General features: G+C 39.0%; 1 protein-coding gene across 1 annotated transcript in view; it reads right to left on the reverse strand.

Annotated features, from left to right (window-relative positions):
- The window catches only part of itga3b (integrin, alpha 3b), a 56,523-nt gene that overhangs the window by 11,587 nt on the left and 19,828 nt on the right, over window positions 1-25,108 (reverse strand). The window contains exons 2-19 of the mRNA XM_036572178.1: window positions 24,206-24,333; window positions 18,696-18,778; window positions 18,165-18,414; window positions 17,067-17,165; window positions 16,318-16,522; window positions 15,488-15,675; window positions 14,815-14,903; window positions 14,447-14,583; window positions 12,697-12,777; window positions 12,516-12,583; window positions 10,956-11,092; window positions 9,324-9,470; window positions 9,149-9,246; window positions 8,348-8,516; window positions 8,132-8,206; window positions 1,685-1,761; window positions 1,445-1,522; window positions 1,249-1,351 (exon numbers count right to left, since the gene is read on the reverse strand). Of these exons, the coding sequence (XP_036428071.1) occupies window positions 1,249-1,351; window positions 1,445-1,522; window positions 1,685-1,761; window positions 8,132-8,206; window positions 8,348-8,516; window positions 9,149-9,246; window positions 9,324-9,470; window positions 10,956-11,092; window positions 12,516-12,583; window positions 12,697-12,777; window positions 14,447-14,583; window positions 14,815-14,903; window positions 15,488-15,675; window positions 16,318-16,522; window positions 17,067-17,165; window positions 18,165-18,414; window positions 18,696-18,778; window positions 24,206-24,333 (2,212 nt within the window). The remainder of the gene's footprint in view (window positions 1-1,248; window positions 1,352-1,444; window positions 1,523-1,684; window positions 1,762-8,131; window positions 8,207-8,347; window positions 8,517-9,148; window positions 9,247-9,323; window positions 9,471-10,955; window positions 11,093-12,515; window positions 12,584-12,696; window positions 12,778-14,446; window positions 14,584-14,814; window positions 14,904-15,487; window positions 15,676-16,317; window positions 16,523-17,066; window positions 17,166-18,164; window positions 18,415-18,695; window positions 18,779-24,205; window positions 24,334-25,108) is intronic.

Genomic DNA, 25,108 nt, shown 5'->3' on the forward strand with positions numbered 1-25,108 from the left:
GAAGATAAAGATCTATTCAAGAACTGTCACTCATGTGAAAAAGTAATTATAATGGTTGTGCAACAACTGCAATCAAACGTTTGCGGTAAGTTGCGATAAGTCTTCTACATCACTCTGGAGGAATTTTGGCCCCTTCTTCAATTCTGAAGAATTGTTTATAATTCGGCTACATTGGAGGGTTTTTGAGCATAAACCCATTTGAGGTCTTGCCACAGCATCTCAGATGGATTCAAGTCAGAATTATGACTTGGCCAGTCCAAAAGCTTAATTTTATTTCTTTTGAGCCATTTAGAGATAGACTTGTGGATAGATGGGCTTGTGTGCCTCGGATCATTGCTCTGCTGCATAGCCCACTGTGCTTAAGCTGTAGGTCACAAACTGACAAAGAAACATTCTCCTTCAGGATTTTCTGATAGAGTGCAGAATTCATCGTCCAGGTCCTGCAGAAGCAATGCAGCCCCAGACCATCACACTACCACCATGTTTGACTATTGGTATAATGTTCTTATGGTTGAATGTAGTGTTAGCTTTATGCCAGATGTAACGGGACACGTCTTCCAAACAGTTCCACCTTTGACTCATCAGTCCACAGAATATTATCTCAAAAGTCTTGGAGTCAATTTTTGGCAAATACGAGACGGGCCTGTGCTTTCTTTGTGGTTAGCAGTGGTTTGCACTCTTCCATGGATGCCATTTTTGCCCAGTGTCTTTCTTGTTGCGGAATCGCGTACATCGTACTCTTGGTGAACTCCTGGGAAGGTCCACCACTGTTCCAAGTTTTCTCCATTTGTGGATAATGGCTCTCGCTGTGGTTTGCTGGAGTCCCAGAGCCTGAGCAATGGCTTTATAACCCTTTTCAAACTGTTAGATTTCCATGACTTTGTTTTGCGTCTGTATTGGAATCTCTTTAGTATGTGGTCTCATGTGCTGTTTTTTGAGACCTTCTAGCCTGCTTCACATTGCCAGACTGGTTCTATTTAAGTGATGTTTAGATTTAGCAGGTCTGGCAGTAATCATGCCTTGGTTTGGCCAATGAAACTTAATCTAATAGTCAATTGAATGTGGCTAACTGGTTGATTTAATAGCTAAGGGGGCACTTACTTTTTCATATAGGGCCAGATAGGGCAGAACAGGATGTTTTCTTCAATAAATGAAATCATTTAACAACAGTATTTTGGGTTTATTTGGGTTATACTTGTCTAACATAAAAACCACCTTAAAAAGGTAAAAAAAAATATTAAAAAATACCTTAAAAACAAACTCCACTAGACTGCCCACGTCACTGGTGGTGTTCATGGCAGACTCGCCCACAACTTTACCACTGAAAAAGGTGCTCAACACTGGCTTCTCTCTGTAGGAAAGAGGAGAGTAGATCAATGAAACCTATACAGTAAAAGAATATGGTGTAACACTGTCCAGGTTTTTAATTTTGTAGAAAACCTACATAGAGAATGAGGTGAGGATCTTGTTCTCCACGTTGAGGATGACGGACACAGGGTACAGATCACTCTGTTCACTCAGACTGGACAGAAACAATACATGCACAGAGCAGATGTTTTCAGCATCATTAAATAATAGTCGGTTGGACTATTAGTCTGCACCGTCATTACTTCATCAAGAACAGGACATTATTTCACTACATATATTTCACTACAAAATGTAACTTCTCACTTTAGTTACTTACGTTGATAGCTGGAGCTGCGTCTCAATCTGATCAGTGTAAAGTGTGATAGAAGTTTCAAATATAACGTTGAAAGTGGTCTGTGAATAAAAGAGAGAGGGGTTATTGGTCAATGAAGCATTTCCAATACAGAGATCACAGCAGGATAGCCTTTATATAGCAGTATTTGAAGGATCCAACTTAGGGACCTCATTAGATACCCACCAGATTTTTCTGGAAAAGCGTAAAAACATTTTTACATGAACATCTGTGACTACATCACCCTGCTCATATGTACACATTATGATATTCATCTTTTATATACCTTTGCTTAAACAACGTTTGTACAATCATTGCACTTGTAAGTTTATTAGTAGAAGTATAACCATCACATCAAAACCATCCATGCATCAAAACAGAATAGGATGTAAGGGAAATATATAATAAACCTATAAGCAGACACAAAAAATACAAAAAACAAACAAACAACAAACAAAAAACATATTTTGATACATTTGTCTACAGGTCAACTAGGTCAAATAGTACAGTCCTCCTTGACAACCTAATTTAACATGGTTTAAAACTGCTTTAATGCAGAGAGCATGAGACGAAGGTGCAGAGAATTTTCATCTAAGCAAGATTAGCCTTCTTGCCAACAGGGAAACTAAGGCAATTACATCTTTATTCGATTTGGTCAGTTGTAGCATGGGTGATGAAAGCCCCAATGATGGGTCTGGTTCAATCGATGTGCCGCTTATTTCAATATTACAGTGTTAAACATGTCTTTCCAGAAATCAACAAGCGATGGGCAACACAAAAAACGTGTATGTGATCTGCAGGAGACTGGCTGCACTGCTCACACAATTAGGATACCCATCCTTATAAATTAATGGATAATCTTTCTTTAGTCCAATAAGCTCTATGAATAAGCTTGCATTGAAAGAAACTGTACTCAGCCCAAATAGAAGACGTGTGTACCCTTATAAGAATTCTCTCCTATAATTCTCCAGATATTTCCTCTCACTGCTCCTCTTCCCATGAGGACATCATTTAATGAGGTGGTCTGTAAAGAGCAAATCTGTCTATAAATTGATGTCAAGGCAACTTTCAGAATGGGAAGCAGGGTAAGAAATGTGTCTAGCTGTCTTTTAGTAGAAGGGGTGGGGAAAAAGGGATCAATACTACGAATGTAGCTATGGATCTGTAGGAACCTAAAGAATTACGTCTGAGACTAAATTTAGCTGATAATTGTTTAAACGTGCGAATGTATTGTCAATATAGAGGTCTCTAAATCCTTTATTATCAAGATTAGATCATGTTGAAAAAGCATTATCAACCACATACAAAGGGACAGCTGGGTTAGAGGCCACTGGAGTGGAAAAAGAGCTTGCCTGAAACTCAAAATGGAGTCTAAATTGATTCCAGATCTTCTATGTTGCTTTGACGACATTTTTAGTGAAGGGGGAATAAGGACCTGGAACGCAGGAGTGTACAAGGGAAGACAATGCCAGCTGCCTTCATCTCTAGCGAAATTGGGAGTGGGGATATCTCTCCACTTTGCAGCCAACACTGAATGATTAATAGCTCCTGAAATCTGGTACTGCTAAACCTCCGTCTGGTTTAGGCCTCTGCAAAAGCTGTTTCCGTATCCTAGGAGTGTTTTTGTGCCATACATAAAATAGAACTAGGCCATCAATGTTTTAAAGAATGTAGTGGGAAGAGAGACTGGTACACGCTGAAAAACAGTATGTTATGTAAAGGAAGATTTCTAGCAGCTGTATTAAGTGGCATCAATTTGCTTTTACTAAAATTCAATTTATAACCTGATAAGTGACTGAAAAATGTGAGTGTGGCAAAGGCAGCAGGAATAGAGATGGAGAGGTCAGATGTGTAAAACAGTAAGTCATCTGCATATCTAATTATTGTTCGTATCCATATCTGACTATGTCTTTGACAAGGGGTTGTGTTATCACAAGAGGTTCTATGGCAGGGGTGAACAAAACAGGACTTACAGGGCAGCCCTGGCATGCTGACCACTGTAGGGGGAAAATATGCTGATTGATTGTTATTAGTCCTACAGAGTCTTGAGGAGATTAGTACAGAAGTCTTATCCATGTAATGAATTCTAAACCAAGCAGATTCTCCACAACGATGCAATGGCCTGAGAGCTATTAGTGGCACACAGAATTACATATAACATTAAACAAAAAGCAGAGATTGAAGAATGAGTGTCTACTCTTAAATCCAGTTTGGTCAGGAGAGATAATTGTTGGGAGGACCATTTCAAGACGCATTGCGAGAAGTTTGGAAGAAGCAAGAATTTCATAGTCGACACTCAACAGGCTAATCGGATGTCATGATGCACAGTCTAGAGGGTCTTTTTTTCTTTAAGAATGAGACAAATAGTCGCCTGAGAGCTGAGATAATGTCTGCTTTTAATCCTCCCACACTTCATCAGCTTGCACTTGCAAACAAAGTACAGACAGTCCCCAAAGAAATTCTAAGCAAGTTTTGGAAAGAAAACAGTGCATAATAAAGCTAACCAGGGACCCGGTATTTCATTATGTTTCTATCATATTTTCATTACAGTAAGTCAAAAACAGCCGGCTGCTTTGGGGGCTCGTTGCTCAAATACACGCAGGCTGAGCTTCAGAGACAGAAAGTCTATGCAGAGACAGAGGCCAGCTCTGAGTCCCAAGGCGGCCTAATATTGTTTTTTTTTTTAATTTAGAAAGTCATAAGGTAATGATGACTTTCCTAAATCAACCGGTCTCTTGCTCCATGTGCGTTTCAGTGTTAAAAACTCACGCTGTGTCTGTGAACGTGACACAATCGGTTAGCGCGCCAGATGTCAACAATCTGAATGGGTCACTGCTCAGCTCATTTGCATAAAGTTTTCCAGAACTAGAGAGCAGAGTGCTGATGTGTGTCAGTGGTTTAATGTGGCATTTATATGTATATATATAATCCTCCCTTGCCTCAATACAGCTCTCTGTGATGCTCGGTTTCATGTAAATTAGCCAAAGAAAAAAAAAATCAAATGGAAAAATGGCAAATCATATTGCATGGTCATGTCACACTGCTTAAAATTTCAGCACCCCCAACGTAAAACACCTTCCTGCGTGCGTCCCTGTAGCTAACAAATACCCATTTGGGATTTAGCCACATCCATACTTGACAAATACTGCACAATTTGGCTGTAGAAGCTAGAATTTCAAAACTTGCACAGCAGAGAGTTCGAAGCCGTTTGAGATTCAACCTGGGTTTGAAGCTGCTTCTGACAAAACAGGAATATTTGAAGCATATAAGCAATTCAAGTGATATTCTTTAGACTTTAGTATTGCTGTTTTACAGTGAATCATACAGTAAGTACCATAATTTAAGCGTGCGATATTAATGATTTGTTTAGCATGTTTACTGTCATTTAGCCTGTTAGCCAACTGACCAGTCTAATTCTAGTTCAAAAAATTGTCAGTCCCTCAGTTTAAACAGTACTGGGTTCTTACTACATCAGTACACTCAGTGATTCATGCAAGCAGCATTAAATTCAAAGACTTTTCCATTAACAACACAAGGAAATGGAACAGTACCACTGGAAGCCATGGGGGCAGTGTAGCCATAGTTCATGCGAGACACAAGTCAAAAGAATTCTCTGTCCACATGTCACAAGTGTTTAACACCACAGTCTGCACTGGTGCCTCTTTCGTCTCTTTGGTAGTTGGCACATTATTACAACCTCCTCCACCATCACCATTTGCCCTCCAGCAGCGGCTACTCCTACAGGATGAGCAGCTCTTGAAGGAGCGAGGCCAAACATGGCGACGGCGGACTGCCCTCTAGTGGACGTACTGCTTAACATTCATGCCAATATAAAGGAGGAGTGGAAGTGAGCAGTGATGGTTACATCGTTTGAAACGGATGTGTTCTTTGTCGTACGTAAAGGGAGTATAAATGAGCCTTAAAGAAGACTAACGTCAAGAAAAGTTTGAAGTCAATAAAATGATTAAAGTGATAATTGTAACCTCCCATCAAATAGTTTAACTGTGACAACGTTGTGACAACCTATTGTTTTGGTGCCCATAACGTCATCACAACATTGAAATGTAATTCCTCAGAAAGTTGTGACAACGTTGTCTGACAACATTGTGACAACATAGTGGCATCATTGTCAGTACGTTGTCACAACCTCCTAGAAAGTTCCATTATGTTGTGCATGGAAGTTGCCAACAGGTAGTCATAATACTGTATGGCAACGTTAGGGAATAATGAGGTTCTGACAACGTTATGACAATCTTGTTCAGACAATGTAAACAGCACCACCTTTTGACACCGTTGTAGCAAAACTGTAAGAAAGTAGACAATGTTGAGACAATGTTGTGTGTTTGCTGGGCTGGCAGTGCAAACAACTAAGTGTTGGCACTGAGGCATTTTAGAGCAGGATGACACAATGGTGACACAAATAAATTAGTTCCCAGTACAGCATGAGAGAAGCTAACCTCAGTAAAGAAAGGTTCAAAGTCAATGAGAAAAGTTGAACAGCAAAGCTATGAATGAACTGTGCAAATAGCTAAACATTAAGAGGTGGCTTTGATCAAAATAGCCTAATAGTAATACAAACAACAAGCAATAATGTGGGCAGAAAAAGAAAAATACGCACATATGAGTCAACTGTGAGTCAACTGTGTAGTCATCACTGCGGATTAAAAGTTACAAAATAAGGCACATACATCATTATTCAAAACTTCAACTTTTCCAGTTAGCCAGCCTGCCAGCTAATTAGCCATTTAACCTAATAACAAGCCCAGCTAAACGACCATTTATTCCCCACCCTGCTGTACAACAGACATATTGACGTGTTTTTTTGGGGGGGGGTTGGGGGGGGGCAAATTCGGCTGCAAGAGATGGGTCCTCGAATGTGTGTGTGGAGCCACTGGAGAAGAGTCTGGCAAACCATGTACTGTTGGGGTACGCATTGTCATAGTGATAACAGTGGAGTAAAATAAGATTTACAAAATAAAACCTACTACAATGACAAGACATTATGTCGAGTCTACTAAGCAGAAAAAGCAAACAAGCTTTTGCAGAAACACTTGAAAAAATTAATTAAATGGAATTCTCTAGGTATGTTTTGTATATTGAGATGGGATAAGAAAACTATGATGATGATACTGTTTTAAGATTCCTCTCGACTCGCTAAGCAGAAGCAGCCAAATATTAACATGCGGTTGAACCACTTCTGCCATTGTAGCAGAGAGTGCATGTGCATGTGACATCACCGGTAACAGTGCACGTCTGCAGTTAGACTCTATTGGACCCATCTTGTAAAGTCAGTCTTAGAACCTGAGCTTCACGTTCTCAGAAGGCTGAGCTTCACGCCCAGGCAGGCGTGTAGCTGGCGCTTCACATCTCTGAAGCTAGCCTGTTTCTTTGCTACAGGCATTGTTTAGTCTGCAAATATTGAGGCTTGTACTTATTAAAAAGAGGAGGTGCCTCTCCGGCTCTCTTCAGAATGTTATTGCTGAAAAAATGCATCCTGGTAAAAAATGGTTGTCCATCACGAGGTTGGCTCCGCAGGATGCAATGAGCCCAATCTAGCAGCGGATACTCCTACAGGACAAGCAGTTCCTGAAGCAGCAAGGCCATAAACTCCGTCGATCGCGGGCCCAGAACTCCCTCTGGTAATCCCAGAAGGTGAATGTTGCTCCTCAGCATTCTGCTTTTCAGGTCTTTGTTTGTATCTGCTGTCCAAGTAAGACACCCAGGTTGTCAGTGAGTTACTGTTAGCCTCCAGTGCACTAATGCCAGTGCTACGGTCTGTAGCACCGCGCTCCAGCGCCCATAGATTACTCTGTGAGTGTCAAGCTTATTTTGTATATTCTTAATAGAACATTTAATTTATAAATGATATCTCTGATCTGAGATTCGTAGACAGAGAGTCAATCTTACCAGAAAAATTTTGATTTGAGGGAGCCCACCATGGAGGGTAGCAGCTCCACAAGCATGGTCTTCATGTTATAAAATGTTGTGGGCATAATAGGAAGCATGAAGGGCAGATGGTATTATTTAAAACGGTGTAAATAAAAAACGTAGAACCCTTATAACACTTATAACAGCGACAATATATAACGTTCATATATGAGAGTTATGCGTATGGGTGCTTATATCAAGACTGTCTACACAAGCATTCATCTGATTGTCTGTTGCATGTTATTTTATAATGGTTTCATAATACTTCTCAACATTTTGATGTAAATACATATGTTTAAATGCCTGTAATCAGTTTGTAAGAGACTGTTTTGATAACACTTTTTGATGTGTTTTCAAAGAAGTAAGAAAAACTATGAGTAAGGCTGTGCAAGCTTTTGACTGTATTACTATGAAAGCTTTGGGAAATCATAATCATAAAGTGATTATCATTTTTTATGATTATCAATCATAAAAAATATTTTTTTTCCAGACAGTTGCAGTTACCTTCTTGTTGCTCTTAAATGGGTTCCCAAGTTCACAGATCACAGTTGTGTTGGGTCTGCATACAATGTCTGCGTCCTGTTAAAGAAAATAAAAATAAATAATACATACATTAAAAAAAATAATTTTGGCACTACCAGCCATTTCTGCACAGCAGGTGATGTTTCAAAGACATAGCAGTTGTAAACCCTCTCAAAGGGCGCCATCATGTGGTCTGACCTGTGGGCGCCAGCCGGAGTACTTCAGGGCCGGAGGGATTGTGATGTTGAGCACTGCCTGATGAGCGTCCTCTGCCTCCCTGCCCTGCTCAGGTAGATTGGTCACCTCCACAAGTAGCGTTAACCTCTTAATGTTGCTGTTATACTCTATGGTCTGACTTCCACCATCACTGTGGACAAAGCACGAGAAGTTACTTTTGAATAAAAGAGCGAGTTGGAGTTGGAACTGCAATTTGTTCTCATAGGCATCTAATAGTTTCCACTTTTCAAAATCCTTATTTACCCTCTCAACTAGCTAATTCTTTCAAAATTAGCAGGGCAGCCATTCATCTTAGTCACTCTGAAAAGGTTATTTTATTCTTCCTCAATACTATTACATTCTTCAGATTCTCATAAAAGTGGCAGGGCAGCATTATACAACCAGCAAACTCCTCCCTTTTGTTTTGCAATTGCTTAGCTTGATTTGAACTGTGCTAACTGGCTTGCCAGAATCTTTGCTCAGCCTGAACTACAAGCGAGGTCCAGGAACATGGGCATCTCAGAAGAAAGCTAGCCAACATTTTGATCAGTATTTTCTAAAGTTAGAGAAAAAGTGCTGACTGATTATATTGCGGTCTTTAGATCACAAGAGATCACCCAAGCCACTGCAACTTAGCTTATCATTAAATGATCAATTATTTGCTTGTCCAAGTAGCTGCATTCTACATGGTACAAAATACTTCAAAACTAGGAATTGCACATACTGCGATCAGGTTTTTTGCCATATTGAATGTCTACACTAATATCTTTTCTCGCAACTCACCTAGGGAAGGGTTTTTGGGATTCATTCACAAACACTGCCTTCACCTGTAGATTACTGCTGCATTTGTTATCAGAACCACACTCCTTTCGGAAGTTGATCTAAAATGGCATAGATATCACCACAGTTATTACATGGTCTCATTAAACTATTTGCAACTTTATTATTGTTTTACAACCTCAGTTTTCTCAGTAACTCCTTGCTTGCTGCTAAGCACAGGGAACGCATCCAGGTTTTGCAGGGCCTGCTGGGCCTTGACCTCAGGCTCGTGTAAGGACACATTCAGCAGAAATACCACTGGCTCCAGCTTGTTCTTCACCTGCTCCTGTAAAGGGGAAAAGCACAGAGCATATATGAGTGGAGTATGTGCTTTTAGGTGTGTGCAAGTTGTATGCTGTCTGTTATACACAACAAATAGGTCCTTGCAGGGCAGCCAAGTGATTATTAGGTACACCTACCTTGTATCTGCACTTATTGGCCATTTTATCAGGTACATCTACCATATAGCTGCACTTTGTGAATATTAAATTACTGACAGGAGCCTAATTACTGACTGGAGCCTATCTGTTGCTGCACAATTTAGGAGACACCATTTACCCCATTCATCACTTCACTCTTCAATCAAATGCTGTCTTCACACTGCTTAACTATGGGTGTATCTTGTTTAATTTTATGTCCTCATTTCCTTTCCTTACATCTTTTCCTTGTGTCTTAGCTCCTCCCTCTGGGAACACAAGGAAAGATGCAAGGATAAGAAGTGTAGACAGAAGAATCAATTGAAAACGTGTTTGCCAAATCAACAACATCCAGAAACACCGCCAACTTCTCTGGGCTTAAGTTCATCTAAAATGTCCTCTGGGCTAAAACCCCTTAGCTTGTTATCAGTGCACAGTTCAAAAGCCAGTATATATCATGATGATATAGGGGTTCATTAGTGCACATGGTATGGGTGAGGTGCACATGTGAAGGCACCATTAATGCTGAACGATATATACATGTTTTGGCAACATATGCTGCCATCCAGATGACGTCTGTCAAACCACACCCCGCATGTATTACAACAGCATGGCTCAGTAAAAAAACAGTCCGGTTGCTGAACTGCCTGCATGCCTGTAGTCCAGACCTGTCACCCATTGACAACATTTGGCGCATTATGAAATGAAAAATACAATAAAGGAGACCCCGAACAGCATGAGCAGCTGAAATCATATATCAAACAAGAATGGGAAAATATTCCACTTTCAAAACTACAACAGTTGGTCTCCTCAGTTCCCAAATGCTTACAGAGTTTTGTTAAAATAAGAGATGATGAAACACAGTGGCAAACATGACTCTGCCCCGACTATTTTGGAACGTGTTGCTGGCATCAAATTCAAAATTTCTCAGTTTCAACATTTGATATGTTGTCTTTGTACTATTTACTACAGGGATTAAATGATTTACACATCATTGCATTTTGTTTTTATTTACATTTTGCATCCCAACTTTTTTGGCAATGGGGTTGTATAAACCAATATAATAGCAGTCCAATATACTAGGAATTTTTGATATTTGGGTTAGAAAAGAGACAACGACTATTATTATGACTGAAAAACAAGTGCATTCTTTGTTAAATATTTTTATAATTTATTTTAAGTGACTGATATTCCAGATTCAAAGCAGCTGAACAGCTCTCCTTCAAAATGACGCATCAATGCGCATTTACACCTCTAGTACTATGTACTACACTGTGATGTGTTTCTGCTCTGTCACAGCCCTACACTTTCATGGATTACTACACTGTATCAAAATATAGGCAAGTGTCTCTTACATTCACACTCAGTTTGAGTTCCTGGCAGGTGGGGGAGGAGAAGGCCAAGACACCTGTGTAGGTGTTCAGCTTGGTGTCAACGAACTGGACCCTTGGGTTGCGCTGAGCACGGTCAGCCTCTATGGTGTACTTCACAGCTGAGAAGAGACGAGGACATGGAAACATTTAACTCAACGCTCTGGAGGCATTTAGATTATTAATCATATCTACACTGCAGGCCAAAAGTTTGGAGCCAACACTAACACTAAATTACATAAAGCAGGAAAGACAGTTTAGCGTGTTGTAAATGTAAAACGCCTTGGATCTGCAGCAATAATACAGATAATATATTCTTAATTAGTTTAGCTCCTGGTGATTCTCCTGCTGGGTTCTACTGCAGCTGAGTTTTATATCCACCTGATTCAGATGCTCCCAAATGCTTGATGAACTGAATGAGGTATTCTACAATAGGAGTTTTTAAAGAATGACAAACTTCTCAATTAATGGAGTCCTACAGAATATGTTAGAGCACACTACTGCAAACCAATAGAATATTCTGGAAAAATGTCTTGGGGCTATTGTTGTCATTAACTTAGCACTGGTTTATTGGCAGTTTAAAACAGGTTCAGCAGCTGCCTGTTTAATTAACCACAATGGCTCTGCCAAAACAAGCATGGGTCTACCTGATCCTGGCTGCGGGCGGCATAACTAAAATTTCAATATTGTGTTTATATCATTTTCCAAAGACAAACATAAGGTACATCTAAGCATGCAATGGTGCTTAATGTTGGTTCACGTCTAAATTTCTCACGTCATTTGTTTCATTCATGCGTCCAAAACACTTGTGCTCATATCTACAACTGTCATACATTGCTGAGGTTTCGTAAAAAAACGGCAGTTCTTTATATATTTCTCACAGATGTCTGCCCATACAACAACAAACAGACAGTATCACATATTCTCTTACACATTCTCAAACAGTTATTTTAATATGTACTGCTCGCCCATCCAGCACCAAAGCAGCAGCGTTATTAGCTGCTATAATATATATACAGTATATAACTGCTAATAATGTTAAGGTTTTCACTAAAGCACAGGGAAAGACTGTGCACTAAATACAACTATGTTTGAGTCTATAAACTGTAAAATATTACATTCAGTTTGTTGGCAAACACTCTTCTCAACAGAGGTTTAAAACAGTAAGTGAATGTAGTGTGAGAAGTCATGCAAAAGTGTTTTTAATCAGTTTAACAGTGTCCTCCTGTATGTCCACAGGTGATGTTAAAGAAACCCCAGGCACAGCGGCATCTCAAAGCAGATGTGTGGTTTTTAAATGCAATGCAATTGGATAGTAGGTGCACTTTAGCTGCAGAACACAGCAACTTAGGTTTAAAAACCTCATTGAGACTCATTCAGGCCCTCATGGGACTCATTCAGGCTTAAATTCACGTTAAACTCTAAGCTAATAAGAGTGTAACGTGTTATATCAAGTTTTTGGCAAACTGACTTAACTGTAAAATATTTTTGCTCGCCTCTATACTTTTGGCCTGTAGTGTACATGCGTGTCTGATTATCACTTACAAATGTCGTTCTTGAAGTCACGGTTTCCATTGCTCAGTGTATAGGCATAACACACCTTCACTGTCACACTGCAAATACGTTTCAAGAGTTTCAGTTAAGAGTACCAGAATACAGACTCAAGGCAAACGTTTCATCTACTTTGGTATTCCACTCAAATCTATGAGGAAAGCAGTCTCCTCACCAAGCACCCTTGCACTGGCTGGGGTCAACAATCTTCGGCTCTACCATGAAATTTCTGGATAAATGGATGACCGGACGTGCCCTAAACAAAAATAAGGATAAAAAATTGAGCATAAAATTGAGTATAACATACCACTAGTTTCTCAAAAAGAAATCCATTACAAATGAGACTTCAATGAGATTATTTTAGTTATTACTTCCTAGAAAAAGTCATGTCAATCCTCATTGCTTTACTCGTTAAAACCCAAACAAATCTGTAACAACTGGAAAGTACAAAGAATGATAACCAATAATTAATTCCGTACTTTTTTTTTAAGTATTTACAAAGAAGCAGCCACACTGAACACCTTTTAAAGGTATGTCACTTTACCTGTCTGAGCTGTGAACTTGAACTTGGCTAATATTATCTGAAAACCCACAAACTTCTAATCAAAAAACAGTTGTCTGTACTTAAAAGCTTCATGAATCAAATAATGTATAGCTTACCAAACAGCTGGAATGGTTTAACAACAAATCACATTATTTACACCTACAGCATTTGAGATATTAACAAAAATCAAGTCTGGCCTATTCAGGTTAGATACAGAACAGCAGAACTTATTTCTTCAAAATGGGGCCTTTTCATATTGGATTACATGCTATGATAACCAGATTGCTTGTTTACAGCAATGCAAAGTTGTTATACTACACAATGGTATTTTCTTTTAATCTAACAATCTAAATTAATCAGTTATTATCATTCTTATGATGTCAGTAACTGTAACGTGATTACAATAATTTAAACTGTCATGTTATACACTACTATATTACAGGGAAAAAATATTACATTACTGTATTGCATTACCCCACCACACTGCCCAGCACTAAGAAGCTGCCACTTCACTGCCTGGAGATTCCAGTTCTTGCCACTAGAGGGCCCTGTCACCTCATTATTAAGTGTGTCTGTCTCACTTGTGTTCTGTTCCCGCACTATTTAAGTTTTTGAGGTCTTTGCATTCAAGTGCTTTGTAAAAGGTGCCAATATGTGTTTCAAGTTAATCAGTTGTCTATTCTTAGTACAGGGAAATCAATTTAAACGATTTTCCATGGTACTTGATCACCAAAAGGGAACCAAAAGCGTTTTTTTCTATGGCATTGCTCCAGCAAAACCCTTTTGGCTCCCTTATTTTTAAGATTGAAGCCTGCTCATCAAGCTTTTCAGGTGAATGTGCTGCCAACAATAACTAGTTAGCCTATCTATTTTGGCATCCTCCTAATAGTTTTGTTATCTTGTGCCCCATTGTAGAAATGTACATAATGCAACCAGCGGTTACAGTAAGTTAATGACTGTGGCCTAATTGCTAAAAGTAAGCTGCATTTAGAGAAAATAAAGAATTTCCTACCATCAACCCGTGAATCTGTTCTTTCCTCTGCCTTGGTGAAAGAGGTTAAAGGTCAACAAGTCGCAAACCCAGGTATCAAGACCGTTTCAAAAGCTTCTTTTAATTACGATTTGAAAAGCAATGTCCCATGTGCAGCTTTTTTAGGCCAGGAACTTCTAACTGTGGTATTTCTCATAGCACATCAAGTGTTAGTATCTACTTCCATTTCTGGGTTTCCTTGATCTCCCAGCCTTACATGATCTCGCTGTTTGTGTTTTGTTGATTTCAGCTCTCTGTTAACTGTGCGTTTTTGAATTATGAATTATTAAATCTATACCTGGACCCTAATCTCTGTCAGTGTGACAGTATTTTTTATAAATAACTGAATACCTCAAAAGGGCTATGCGGTCGTCAAGCGAGCCAACCAAGATGTCAGGGTATTTGTTTCCATCCATGTCCATGCCTCCACTGAGAGAATAGCCAAATGTCTGGAACCCACCGGTGCCCACAGACTTCCCTTCAATAACCTAGGAAGAAAAAGTATTATAGTCAATACATTATACACCAGTGGTCTCCAGCCATGTTCTTGGAGACTTGCAGGAAGCAAGATCTCTAGGAGAAGCATTGCTGACCACTGTTCTACACTAAATTCTCCTGAAACAACATCTGCTGATTCAGAATGAGAAACAGCACCTTTCCGCTGAAATAGCTTATTAAACCAATATTCACAGAGAACATAAGATTAGGCTTGACATTACCTGGCTGTAGTCCTTCATTATGCCCTCCTTGCTGCCCATCCACACATAGACCTTTCCAGAATCATGGAAAGGAGCTCCCACTGCAAAATCTGACACAACAGACCAAAATTGTCAACTCTAGTCAAGTCAAAGGTTATTTATATCGTACTTTTTTTCAACAGGATTTGTCACATATAGTGGAGACAGCACTTTAACTTCCATCATGCAGGATTTATCTGTCCTTTAGGTGGCAGCAACACGACAGTTGAACTCAGGTGTTTCATTCAGTCCCATTGACACTGGTGTACAAAATCAAGCACCCAGCCATGCAGAATGCCAGGAGAATGTTGCTTGTCTGACTGCATTGTGCCAACTGTAAAGTTTGGCGGAGGGGGGATTATGGTATTGGGTTGTTTTTCAGGGGTTGGCCTAGGACCCTTAGTTCCAGTGAAGGGAAATCTTTTCAGCAGACCAAGACATTTTGGACAATTGTATGCTTTCAACTTTGTGGGAACAGTTTGGGGAAGGCCGGTTTCTGTCTCAGCATGACTGAGCCTATGGCTGGCTGGGTGAACCTGACTGGCCCGCCCTGAGCCCTGACCTCAACCCCATCGAATATCTTTGGGATCACTTAGAACGGAGATTGTGAGCCTTTAAAAAACAAACAAAATTAATTAATTAAAAAACACAGCACCTTGAAATCCATCCTGATTGACGTCTCCTATAGCTGCCACAGCTAATCCAAATGCTGAATCCTTTACACCCTTCAGGACTATCTTCTTTTCAAATGATCCATTCTCATTCATGAAGACATACACCGCTCCGCCCTGCTCCTTGTAGCGGTCGAAGTAAAATGGTGCTCCAACGATCAGGTCGTTCCAGCTAAGGCAGAAATTCAAAAAGAGATTAAGCAAAAGCAGACTTCCCTTAGTTTTGTTTATTTCCCTTTACCACACAAGCATTGCATTTCACATTTTTTTTTCAGAGAAGAGCAAGCGACCTGTCATAAAAAGGCTTTCAGCCGCCAACCTGTTGACAAGTTGATGAAGGCTTGTGAATCAACGGGTGTCTGTATGAAAGCTGACAAGCATGCAACTGCTGGGGCATAACGTAATTTGAGATAAGTGAGGAGAGATGCTTTGGTCTGCCTCCTCCGAGCTCAACTAACATAAAACAGGTAAGGGATAACAAGGGAAGGTGTGGGAATGGTGGGTGGCAAGAAAATTCAAGCAATGCCAGCAATTCCCTTCAATGCCATATGGCCTATATGTATTTATGCTGCATAAAATAGCAATTCACTAATAATTTGGTTATGTTTTACACCAGTCAGGTTCATGTTCATGAAAATGGTATAAAGAGCAGGTTTTGCCTAAATAGTGATTTGATAGTTCTCTTCTCCAAACTATTGTTATAAGTACATACTGAAAATACAATTACAAAGGCTAAGCCAAACTTTTCATGGGCTGTTTTTACCTGTGAATACATAGTAAATGGTGTTAGGCTGAGTTAGGGAAAGTGACCTACTCATCATTGTTGAGGTCTGTCACTGCTATGCTGCTCCCAAAGTAAGAGCCCACTTGCTCCCCTACAATTGTCTGCTTGACCTCAATGTTGGACTTCCCTTTCGTTGCTAGAGTAACCGATCCTCTGGACTCATCTCTGGGAGCCCCTGTGACCACAGTGTACTCCTTTCTGTCCAGTAACTTCTTATGTTCAGTAACAGAGTATCCTAAAAATCAAAGCAATTTCAGTCAATATCACATAACTATGAGACAATCATGTATTTGATAATGTGACCAGTATTCAGAGGTGGACAGAGTATCCAAACCCACATTCCAGTAAAAGTATTGTTACTTTATTAAAATATTGACTCGTGTAGAAGTAAAAGTAGAACAGCGAAAAAGTTTAAGTAGGTCAAAACCAAAAAAGGTCAAAACTCTCCTGGAGACCTGAGTTTACTACAGAACTGCAGTGGCACTTCTTGGTGCATCCAGTATCTAGTTTTAGGAACTGAATTTTGTCAGATGACATTCTTCTCTTTTTTGGGATCCTTTTGGTCTAAAACAAACCGATAAAGCTTGAAAATTTGCCAGATATTTTTTTTTAAATATATAATCATGAATATAAATAAAAGTTTTGTCATCTGAAAATTCTCAGAGAAGTTCAAATCCATCAAAATTATACATTATACAGGTACATGTATCTGAATAAATGGAACTAGTTTCTACTCACCACTTACTGCATTTAGCTTCCAAATAAAAATGATGTCATACCCATGTAGCTGTTCCGCCTGTCCTTTGGCTCAAAGTCTTTGACGTTGTAATCCCAAGAGTTCTCCGGTTTGGTGTCTCTCCACGTTACATGGACATTGCCTGATAAACAAAGTTACATACTCAATCAGCTCACATTCAAAGTTAACCAGTTATGCTGGTAAGTAGCACGTACATGATATCCAAAAGTTTGTGGACATCTGTTCATCCCATGTTTCATCTGAAATCAAAGGTACTAATATGGGGTTTGTTCTCCTTTTTATTGTAATAACAGCCTTTACGCTTCTGGGAAGGCTTTACATTAGATTTTGGAACAGTGCAGTGAGGATTTGATTTAATTCAGCCACAAGAGCATTAGTTATTAGTTTTGAATCAGCAGCTCACCCCAAATCAGTATTTTGTGATAAAGACACATATATTTATATGTGGGTTATTAATATTGTTGCGCCACTACTTGACTTAAGGTTTGGGCCAACTGGGAGAGCGGAGGAGAGCGTGTAAAGAACTCCCAAAATGCTGTGTGCCTCTCTGAAGGCTTTGTAGGTTAAATTTAACGTGTTGTTGTTTTACAGTTGAGATGTATGAACATTTTGGCTGTAGGAAATCATTTCCTTTTCAGCTTGATGGAGGTGTTTACCATCGTCATGTTACGTTGTGTTCTCACACAGAGCATCCCATTCTTTGGCAAAACTTTAGAGATTTACTCTTTCGAGAGTACACAAGCTGTCATGGACACCTGTGTCCGCAATGGGATGCACCTTCAAGTAAGTGAATTAACTAATTGAACTGGGTACTTTTGGATATATAGTGTATTTTTTAGTAGTGGTCTACTGAGGGATCCCCACACCAACATGTGTTGATTCTGAGGTCAGGAATCAATTAGATTTTCAGTCACAAAATAAGCTGAATGTCTAAAATTTACATGCAGCTTCAGAGAAGAAAAAAGCCTTGTCATTTGAATGCGGGTTGAGTCGGATCAGATACACCAGGACCAGGACAGAGAACCCCTGCTCTATTCTTACAACTGTTTCCATATTTTAATTACTCTGCTTCCATTCATCCATTTTCCTCTGTCCCAGGGTAAGTGCTAATGGTACCTACCCTGCCACAGGTAGCTGCCAGGGCAGCCGATGTAGACGTCACTCTCCGTCATGCCTGCAGAGATGCCCATATTGCACATGCCCTCCAGCTCCATATCAAAGTTGGGGTTGCACACTTCATATGTGTGGGTCTGCCAGTCGTCGTTATGGTCAAATGTCAGGTCATTGCCCCGGACAAAGCACTTGCCCACCATTCTCCGCTGCTCCTCCGTGCCCCCGCGCACTATTTTTACATAGCGGTGACCACAAGCCTGTCAAGCATGAGAGGGAGATCAATCAATGTGAAGGTATAAATGAAACAAAAATATTCTTCAGAAACTAGCAACACTACCATGAGGTGATTTAGCATCAGCCTTTAACACGTAGAAGTCTATTCTAAGTAATTACTGTCATTGTGCTACATTATTTCAGTGTAAATGCAGTATCATATGATTCCTGACACAACATTCCATGACACCCTTCTAGTTAAGGACCAGCGGAAATCGAGAGGTTATTATGTTTCTCCATTTTAACCATTACGAGAGAAACATACCAGCACTCGTCCACCAGGCTGCTCTCTCTGACTGGCTACTGTCACCCCCAGCCACATGCCCTCTATCATCTCAGATGAGTCCGCTATTGGAGAGACAACATAAATAAGCAAAAGAACACAAGGGAAATATTTAGGCTACTGACACAATCAGAGCATTCACAATCAGTTGGTATATGGTCCAATCAGTCCACTCTTTGAAACATCAGCCCATTCAGAAAAGCTAGTGAAATGTTTATATCACTTATTCCCTATTCTTTAGTTTCATAGACTTTAAGAAGTCTTAAAAAATCTAATAACTGGTAATATTGGTATAATTTTATATATAGTCAAAAAATTAACAGAATCCAATAGTTTAGTGACATGATGCACCACTAACATAGATTTATCGTATCAAACCTTTCTAAAACTCTTTAAGTTGTATTATATTATGGAAAGAACAGAAATAAAGGATTGGGAATTAATGATTTAGATAAGGTAGCTTATCTAAGATAAGGTCTGCTTACAAATGGGCAGGGTAGAAAACAGTGTTATAGTGCTTCAGTCCGGTAGACACACCATATCAGAGTTAAGAAACAAACAGAAATATCAAACAAATTCACAAAGAACGCAGAACTGCTCTCCGTTTCCAGCACTTCAACTGCGAAAACATCACTTGCGTTCATCAGAAATGACAATGCTATCATAATAAGAGTTCCATGCAAGTCTACTGTTAAGTTTAAGTTTATTTATTTCAAGTCAGCGCTAAATGTTTATTAGACACTCTACGTATCCACTCCTCTACAATAATAATATCATCATCATCATCATCATCAGTAGTAGCAGTGCTCTGTGGTGACTGAAGACTTGCTAAGCATTCCATATGTTGTTATTTTCAGAAGACCCTGGGCTTCTCAGATATGCCATTGTTTGATATGTAAATGCTAACAGAAATTTGATATCTTTATAAATTTGGGTCATTTCTGATCAAGAAATTTACCTAGCGCCTGCAAAATTTTGTATTTTTTTAATTATAGAGATCTTGAAAACAAGTGCAGTAGTAGTTATCTTTTCAGAAATTGTTAGTCTGGAGTGTCTGTGAGCTGAAATCACAATAATTTTTGGTGGTGATTCGTCTATTGGTTATTATGAGTAAAAATAAACAATTATCATAAGGCTGACATGTATTTTTATTGATTTTCTGTCCTCTTGGATTCATGCTCGGTGCTAAAACTCTGATACACAGCAAGATAGGCTTTATTTTTAACTACAAATTGAGTTGCATATTTAATATCAGATATTTTTAATACTCAAAATCAATGTAACTGAAAGCCCTTTGTTTATAATATGAAGGCTAAAAGCAGAGACGTAATATAACAGTAGCGAGTGGGTTTTGGGTGATTTTGGAGCTGGATTTCTGGCTGATAGATGGTCACAGGTTGGATGAAATCACTCTGGATTGTGAGGGCAGAGTCTGATGAGTGATCTGATGTGTGAATCATGTCCCTGTTTTAAGGAATATGAAGGCCACACAGCAGAGTAATAACATCAGGATTTTAGGTGATTTTCTAAGCCGAATTACTCACTGATGCTGTCACAGCTCGATGACGTCATGCTTGCTAGTTAGGTACAGGTCTGCTGAATGTCCTGATATGTGGATCATGTTTGAATCTTAAACCGTTCTGAAGTTATGAAGGCTAGAAATGACCTACTGTTTTGCCCGCAAATTGCGGGTTTAAATGAGTGCGTAAATGTAGTTAAAATTGATTTTAATTTCTTTATCCCTACATTTTTCTTCTCTTGGAGAAGACCACCTGACTAGTGGCCCCCAGATTACTTGAATTTAAGACCCCTGCTTTAGCTATATGTTGAAATAAAATCTGTTTGCTTCGAATTGGCCCTTTCCACGATGGCTTAACTTGGCAGGACTGTTTAATAAAAATGGATGTATGTTGTTTGGTCAGTTGACTTTAGGTGGTGATTCTGAATATGTTTTAGAGAAGAAGGTGACAGAGAATAACCTCTTCATCATTTGTTTCCAAAAGCTACAATACAAAGTGGGACTAAGATTATGTTATAATAACAACTACTAATAATTTTATGCTATAAATGACTGAATTTTATGTTTTACAAAATATATTCTAAAATCATGTATAATAAAGATTTTCCCCCTTTCTTCTTTTCATTTTTCTATTCTGAAAAAAGCTTAATCTGGTCTCAATCTTGACTTGAACTTGACTAGTACAAAGTCTTGATCTTAAATCAGACTCAATGTGTCCAGGTCTTGGTCTTCACTCAGACTCTCCTCTAGTGGTCTTGACTACAACACTAACAGAAAAGGCACTACTAACATTTCGGCCCCCACGTGTGAGAGTTATTCAGAGACAAAGGCCGCAGCAGAAGCGTTTGCATACCTGCACGTTTATATTAACAGTAACGCAATAGCAGAGACTTTTCATTTTGTTCAGTCATTGACTCTTATCAAATCCCTGCTGAAAAGATATCAAGGCCAGCCAGAGCAGGTGTAAACAGCTTTCAAGCCGCTTGTGATCCAAAAACCAACAGAGTGAACAGTGATCAGATAAGGGCAGGCGACTGTTTATTTAAGAAACAAAAGCTCAGCTTACGCACCACATGAGGTCTAACGCGCTCAGCATTACACCTGGAAGTGCAATGTTTGCAGAAGAAATCGCCCAACATAATTAGACCGATAACATATTTCTTTCAACATAAACAACTGACAAAACCATGGCATTGTTATATCTGTATGCCTGTTATTTCAGGATTCCAGCATTTGTCACTGACTACAGACCACATATGAGTCATATTTATGAGGTAGATCATTAAAATATACTAAGGGCCAGTAACAAATGAGCAATCCCACAGCAAGTACGAAACCTCAAACACTAAGTGAAAAGCACATTCATAGAAGGTGAAATTAAAGACTATGGGCTGTACCAAAACTGAACCTACACTATACCCTCGTTCACCTCAGTGGAATAATCCTAACTTCAAAGAGGAGTAACCTTGATAAGTAACCTGGTCCCAAACCTTCTGCAGAGACTGAACCTGTGGCTATGTCTGGCTGTGATACTAGCCAATCATCGCTCACCTGGGGGGGGCGTGGGGGATGGGGCGAGGGAGGGGAACTAGACTTTTGAACATAATAACCTGTGGTGAGACACTCAGACAGGTGAGGTTTTGCTGTGGCTGTGTTGGAGCTTGTTGGGGCATTTTGCGACCTTTGAGAATAAGAGGAGGGGATTTTGGAAACTATTTTCTTGATCTTGTGGGTTGGGTTATTTGAAACCTAATTTACATATAACCATGAGAAACGACACTGTAAAAAATCATTCGGTGTTTTAACTAACTAGTAGCCTTAAAATTTTGATTTCATTGAACTTTAAATAATAAGTTTGAAATGAATGTAAGACAAAGATTATAATTCTGTTAATTTACTATTAGAGGTTTAATGTACTCAAACTTTTAAGGCAGCCAAGGTATTTTTTTTTACTTTAAGTTTTTTAAAATAATAACACACTGTCAGAATTAAGAAATGAACAGAATTATCAAACAAATCCACAGAGAACACAGAACTAACTCCTCTCCATTTCCAGCACTCGAAAACTTCACTTGCGTTCATGAGAAATGACAGTGCTATCATAATAAGAGTCCCATGCAATTCTACTGTTAAATATGAGTATATTCATTTAACTGAATGACAGTATGTATTTATTCTACTACAATAATAACAATAATAATAATGTTACTAATAATAATACTATTAATAATAATAATAATCATCATTATCATCATCACCAGTGGTGACCGAAGACTTGCTAGGCATTGACTAAAATGTGCTCAAATGAATGCATAACAAGCTGTAACCTTAACCAGTCAACTAAAGATTTGTCATGTGAAAACTTCACAAGAAACACCTAGGAAGGTCACTACTTAAAGACTTCATAAGACATACATAACATGCTCAAGAGTCCCAGAAGAATGTACAAAAAAGACCACCCATTGTTGCTCATGCTGCCTATAACTGTAAACGTATTTACACGTATAAGAAAATGATGTGTGTATTCACGTTCTATGAAGTCCTTAAAGGAATAATTCAGCCTAAAATATAATATTTATTTCAGAGCTGGAGCATTGAAGTCAGTAGTCACCGTAAATGTTCCACAAATACATGCCAAAATCTTATATTATGCCTAAAAGCTATGCAAACTCATTTAAACAAAAACTGCTTATTAAAATGGCATGGACCTTATTTACAGGCTAAAAATGCAACTACTTTATAAAACACAGCTGTAAGAGAGGACAGAGGACACCAAACCATGCTCGCCAATAGAGGAATGGAAAAGGGGGGATGAGAGACAAAAGGCGAGTACAGACCTGAGCTGTGTTTTTTCAAACCTGCTCTGGCACTCAGCTCATTTGGTAGAGACAAAAGATGACACTGGAATTAGGAAAGGATTATACAAAGGCTTCTCTCACTCAGAGATTTACCTGCTGTGGACTGTTAACTTCTTTAAGTTAAACTAAAAGTGATTTACAAAAAAAGCAGAAAAAAATAGATGTAAGTGATCAAAAAGAAAACAATAACAAAACAAAAATATCAAACAATAATATAGATAATTTTAAAATCTGCAAAAAAACGTAACTAAAACATTTTCAAAGAATATTCCTTTTTTTAGCCTCATCTTGATCTTGAATTTAGAAAGGAACAGAAACCTTTTGCCTCGCAACCATAATAGAAAAAAAGGGTAGGTGCTTTAGGTTGTCTCTTCTTTTACTAGGCAAAGGGAATGTGTCAAAATTATGGTCCATGACATTCAACCGTAGGCTATAGATGCAGCATGTAGAGATGGGGTTGAAGAATGCTGGAGTATTCCTTTAGCCTGCTTTATGAATTATATGAAGTCCTCAAAGGATATATTAATATACAATTCAGCGTAAAATAGAACATTTATTTCAGAGCTGGAGCTGCTAGGCTAATTGTGCTAAAAACACTGCAAGTCAGTAGTCACCGTAAATGTCTGGTTCGTTACCACCAATTTCCTACCAATGCACGTGCATGCAAACTGTGGCTTTTGGCAATGATCCACAAACTAGCAGGAGAGAGTTTAGTAGCTACAGGTCCAACTGACACAATTCATGTCATGTGACATGTATATTTAAACATATACAACTGAAGCTCATTTGTGCAGAAAATGTGCTCCTCAAATTCGTAATCAGACATTGTATTGATTTTCACTGTATTGATTTTCCTATTTGAATCACTGAACTCTAAAATACTGTTTGTGTGTGATGATTTATGCATACAGTGCTAACTGGTGGGAGTATAAACTTACATTGAATGTTAGCTACATTGGCCTCGTAGCTCCAGCCCAAAGCTAAACAAGCAAACTTCAGACACCAAACATACTTTGGCTGATCAACAATTGTGGTAAGGGGAAAATTAAGTAAATGTAAACTTTAGTTATTACTGGTAATTTGCACACTTTCCCCTAAACTGGCAATCAGCTTACTTGAAGTGATGAGCTCCACTCTGGTGCAGTCCGTCACATCAGTGGTAATAGGGCAGGAATATACGGCTCCGGTCTCATTTACTTTGAGTCGGGATGAAGCTTTCTCTCTGGGCGCACCAGCCAGGAGCCTGCACACAGACAAACACACTGAATGCATTTTCAGAGGACTATGATTTCATGTGGTGTTTCTGACAAGCAGTATGGCCAAGATTTACACCATCAACAGTACTCTGCCAAGACGTCATCACACTTGTTTTAGCTTCGTAGGTTAAATGATGCTATGATTTATTGTCATAATCTGCTTCAATCTTGTCTTGTTCCAATATGTTTTGACTATGTGCCTCGAGACCTACTAACCCAAAAAACCTTCCAGCTGTAAGAGAGGACAGAAGACACTAAACCATGCTTGCCAACAGAGGAATGGAGGAGGGGGATGAGAGACAAAAGACAGGTACAGACCCGAGCTGGTTTTTTTTTCAAACCTGCTCTGGCACTCAGCTCATTGTTAGAGACAAAAGACGACACTGGAATTAGGAAAGGATTATACAAAGGCTTCTCTCACTCAGAGATTTACCTACTGTGGACTGTTAACTTTGTTTATTAACATATTAAAATTAAACTAAAAGTGATGGTGGAGTTTTCTTTTAAGCTGCTTTACAAATTTGGCAACTGAACATGTATCAAACATGTTAAAGCAACGTCATATGCTAGTAACACTACACTGTATTCATGCTGGATGTGTGGGTGTTACAGATACAGACATCAAATGAAACTAGTCAAAATCAAGTCACCTACAAAAAACAGTAACACATCCCTTGCAATAAACGCAGAGCAGTAATTTGATCTGAAGAACGCAGCAAATTTCGGATTAGAAACTACTGTCATTCAGTTGTGAACTGGGGA

The sequence above is a fragment of the Colossoma macropomum genome, unplaced genomic scaffold, assembly GCF_904425465.1.
Source record: "Colossoma macropomum unplaced genomic scaffold, Colossoma_macropomum, whole genome shotgun sequence".
NCBI classification, from domain to species: domain Eukaryota; kingdom Metazoa; phylum Chordata; class Actinopteri; order Characiformes; family Serrasalmidae; genus Colossoma; species Colossoma macropomum.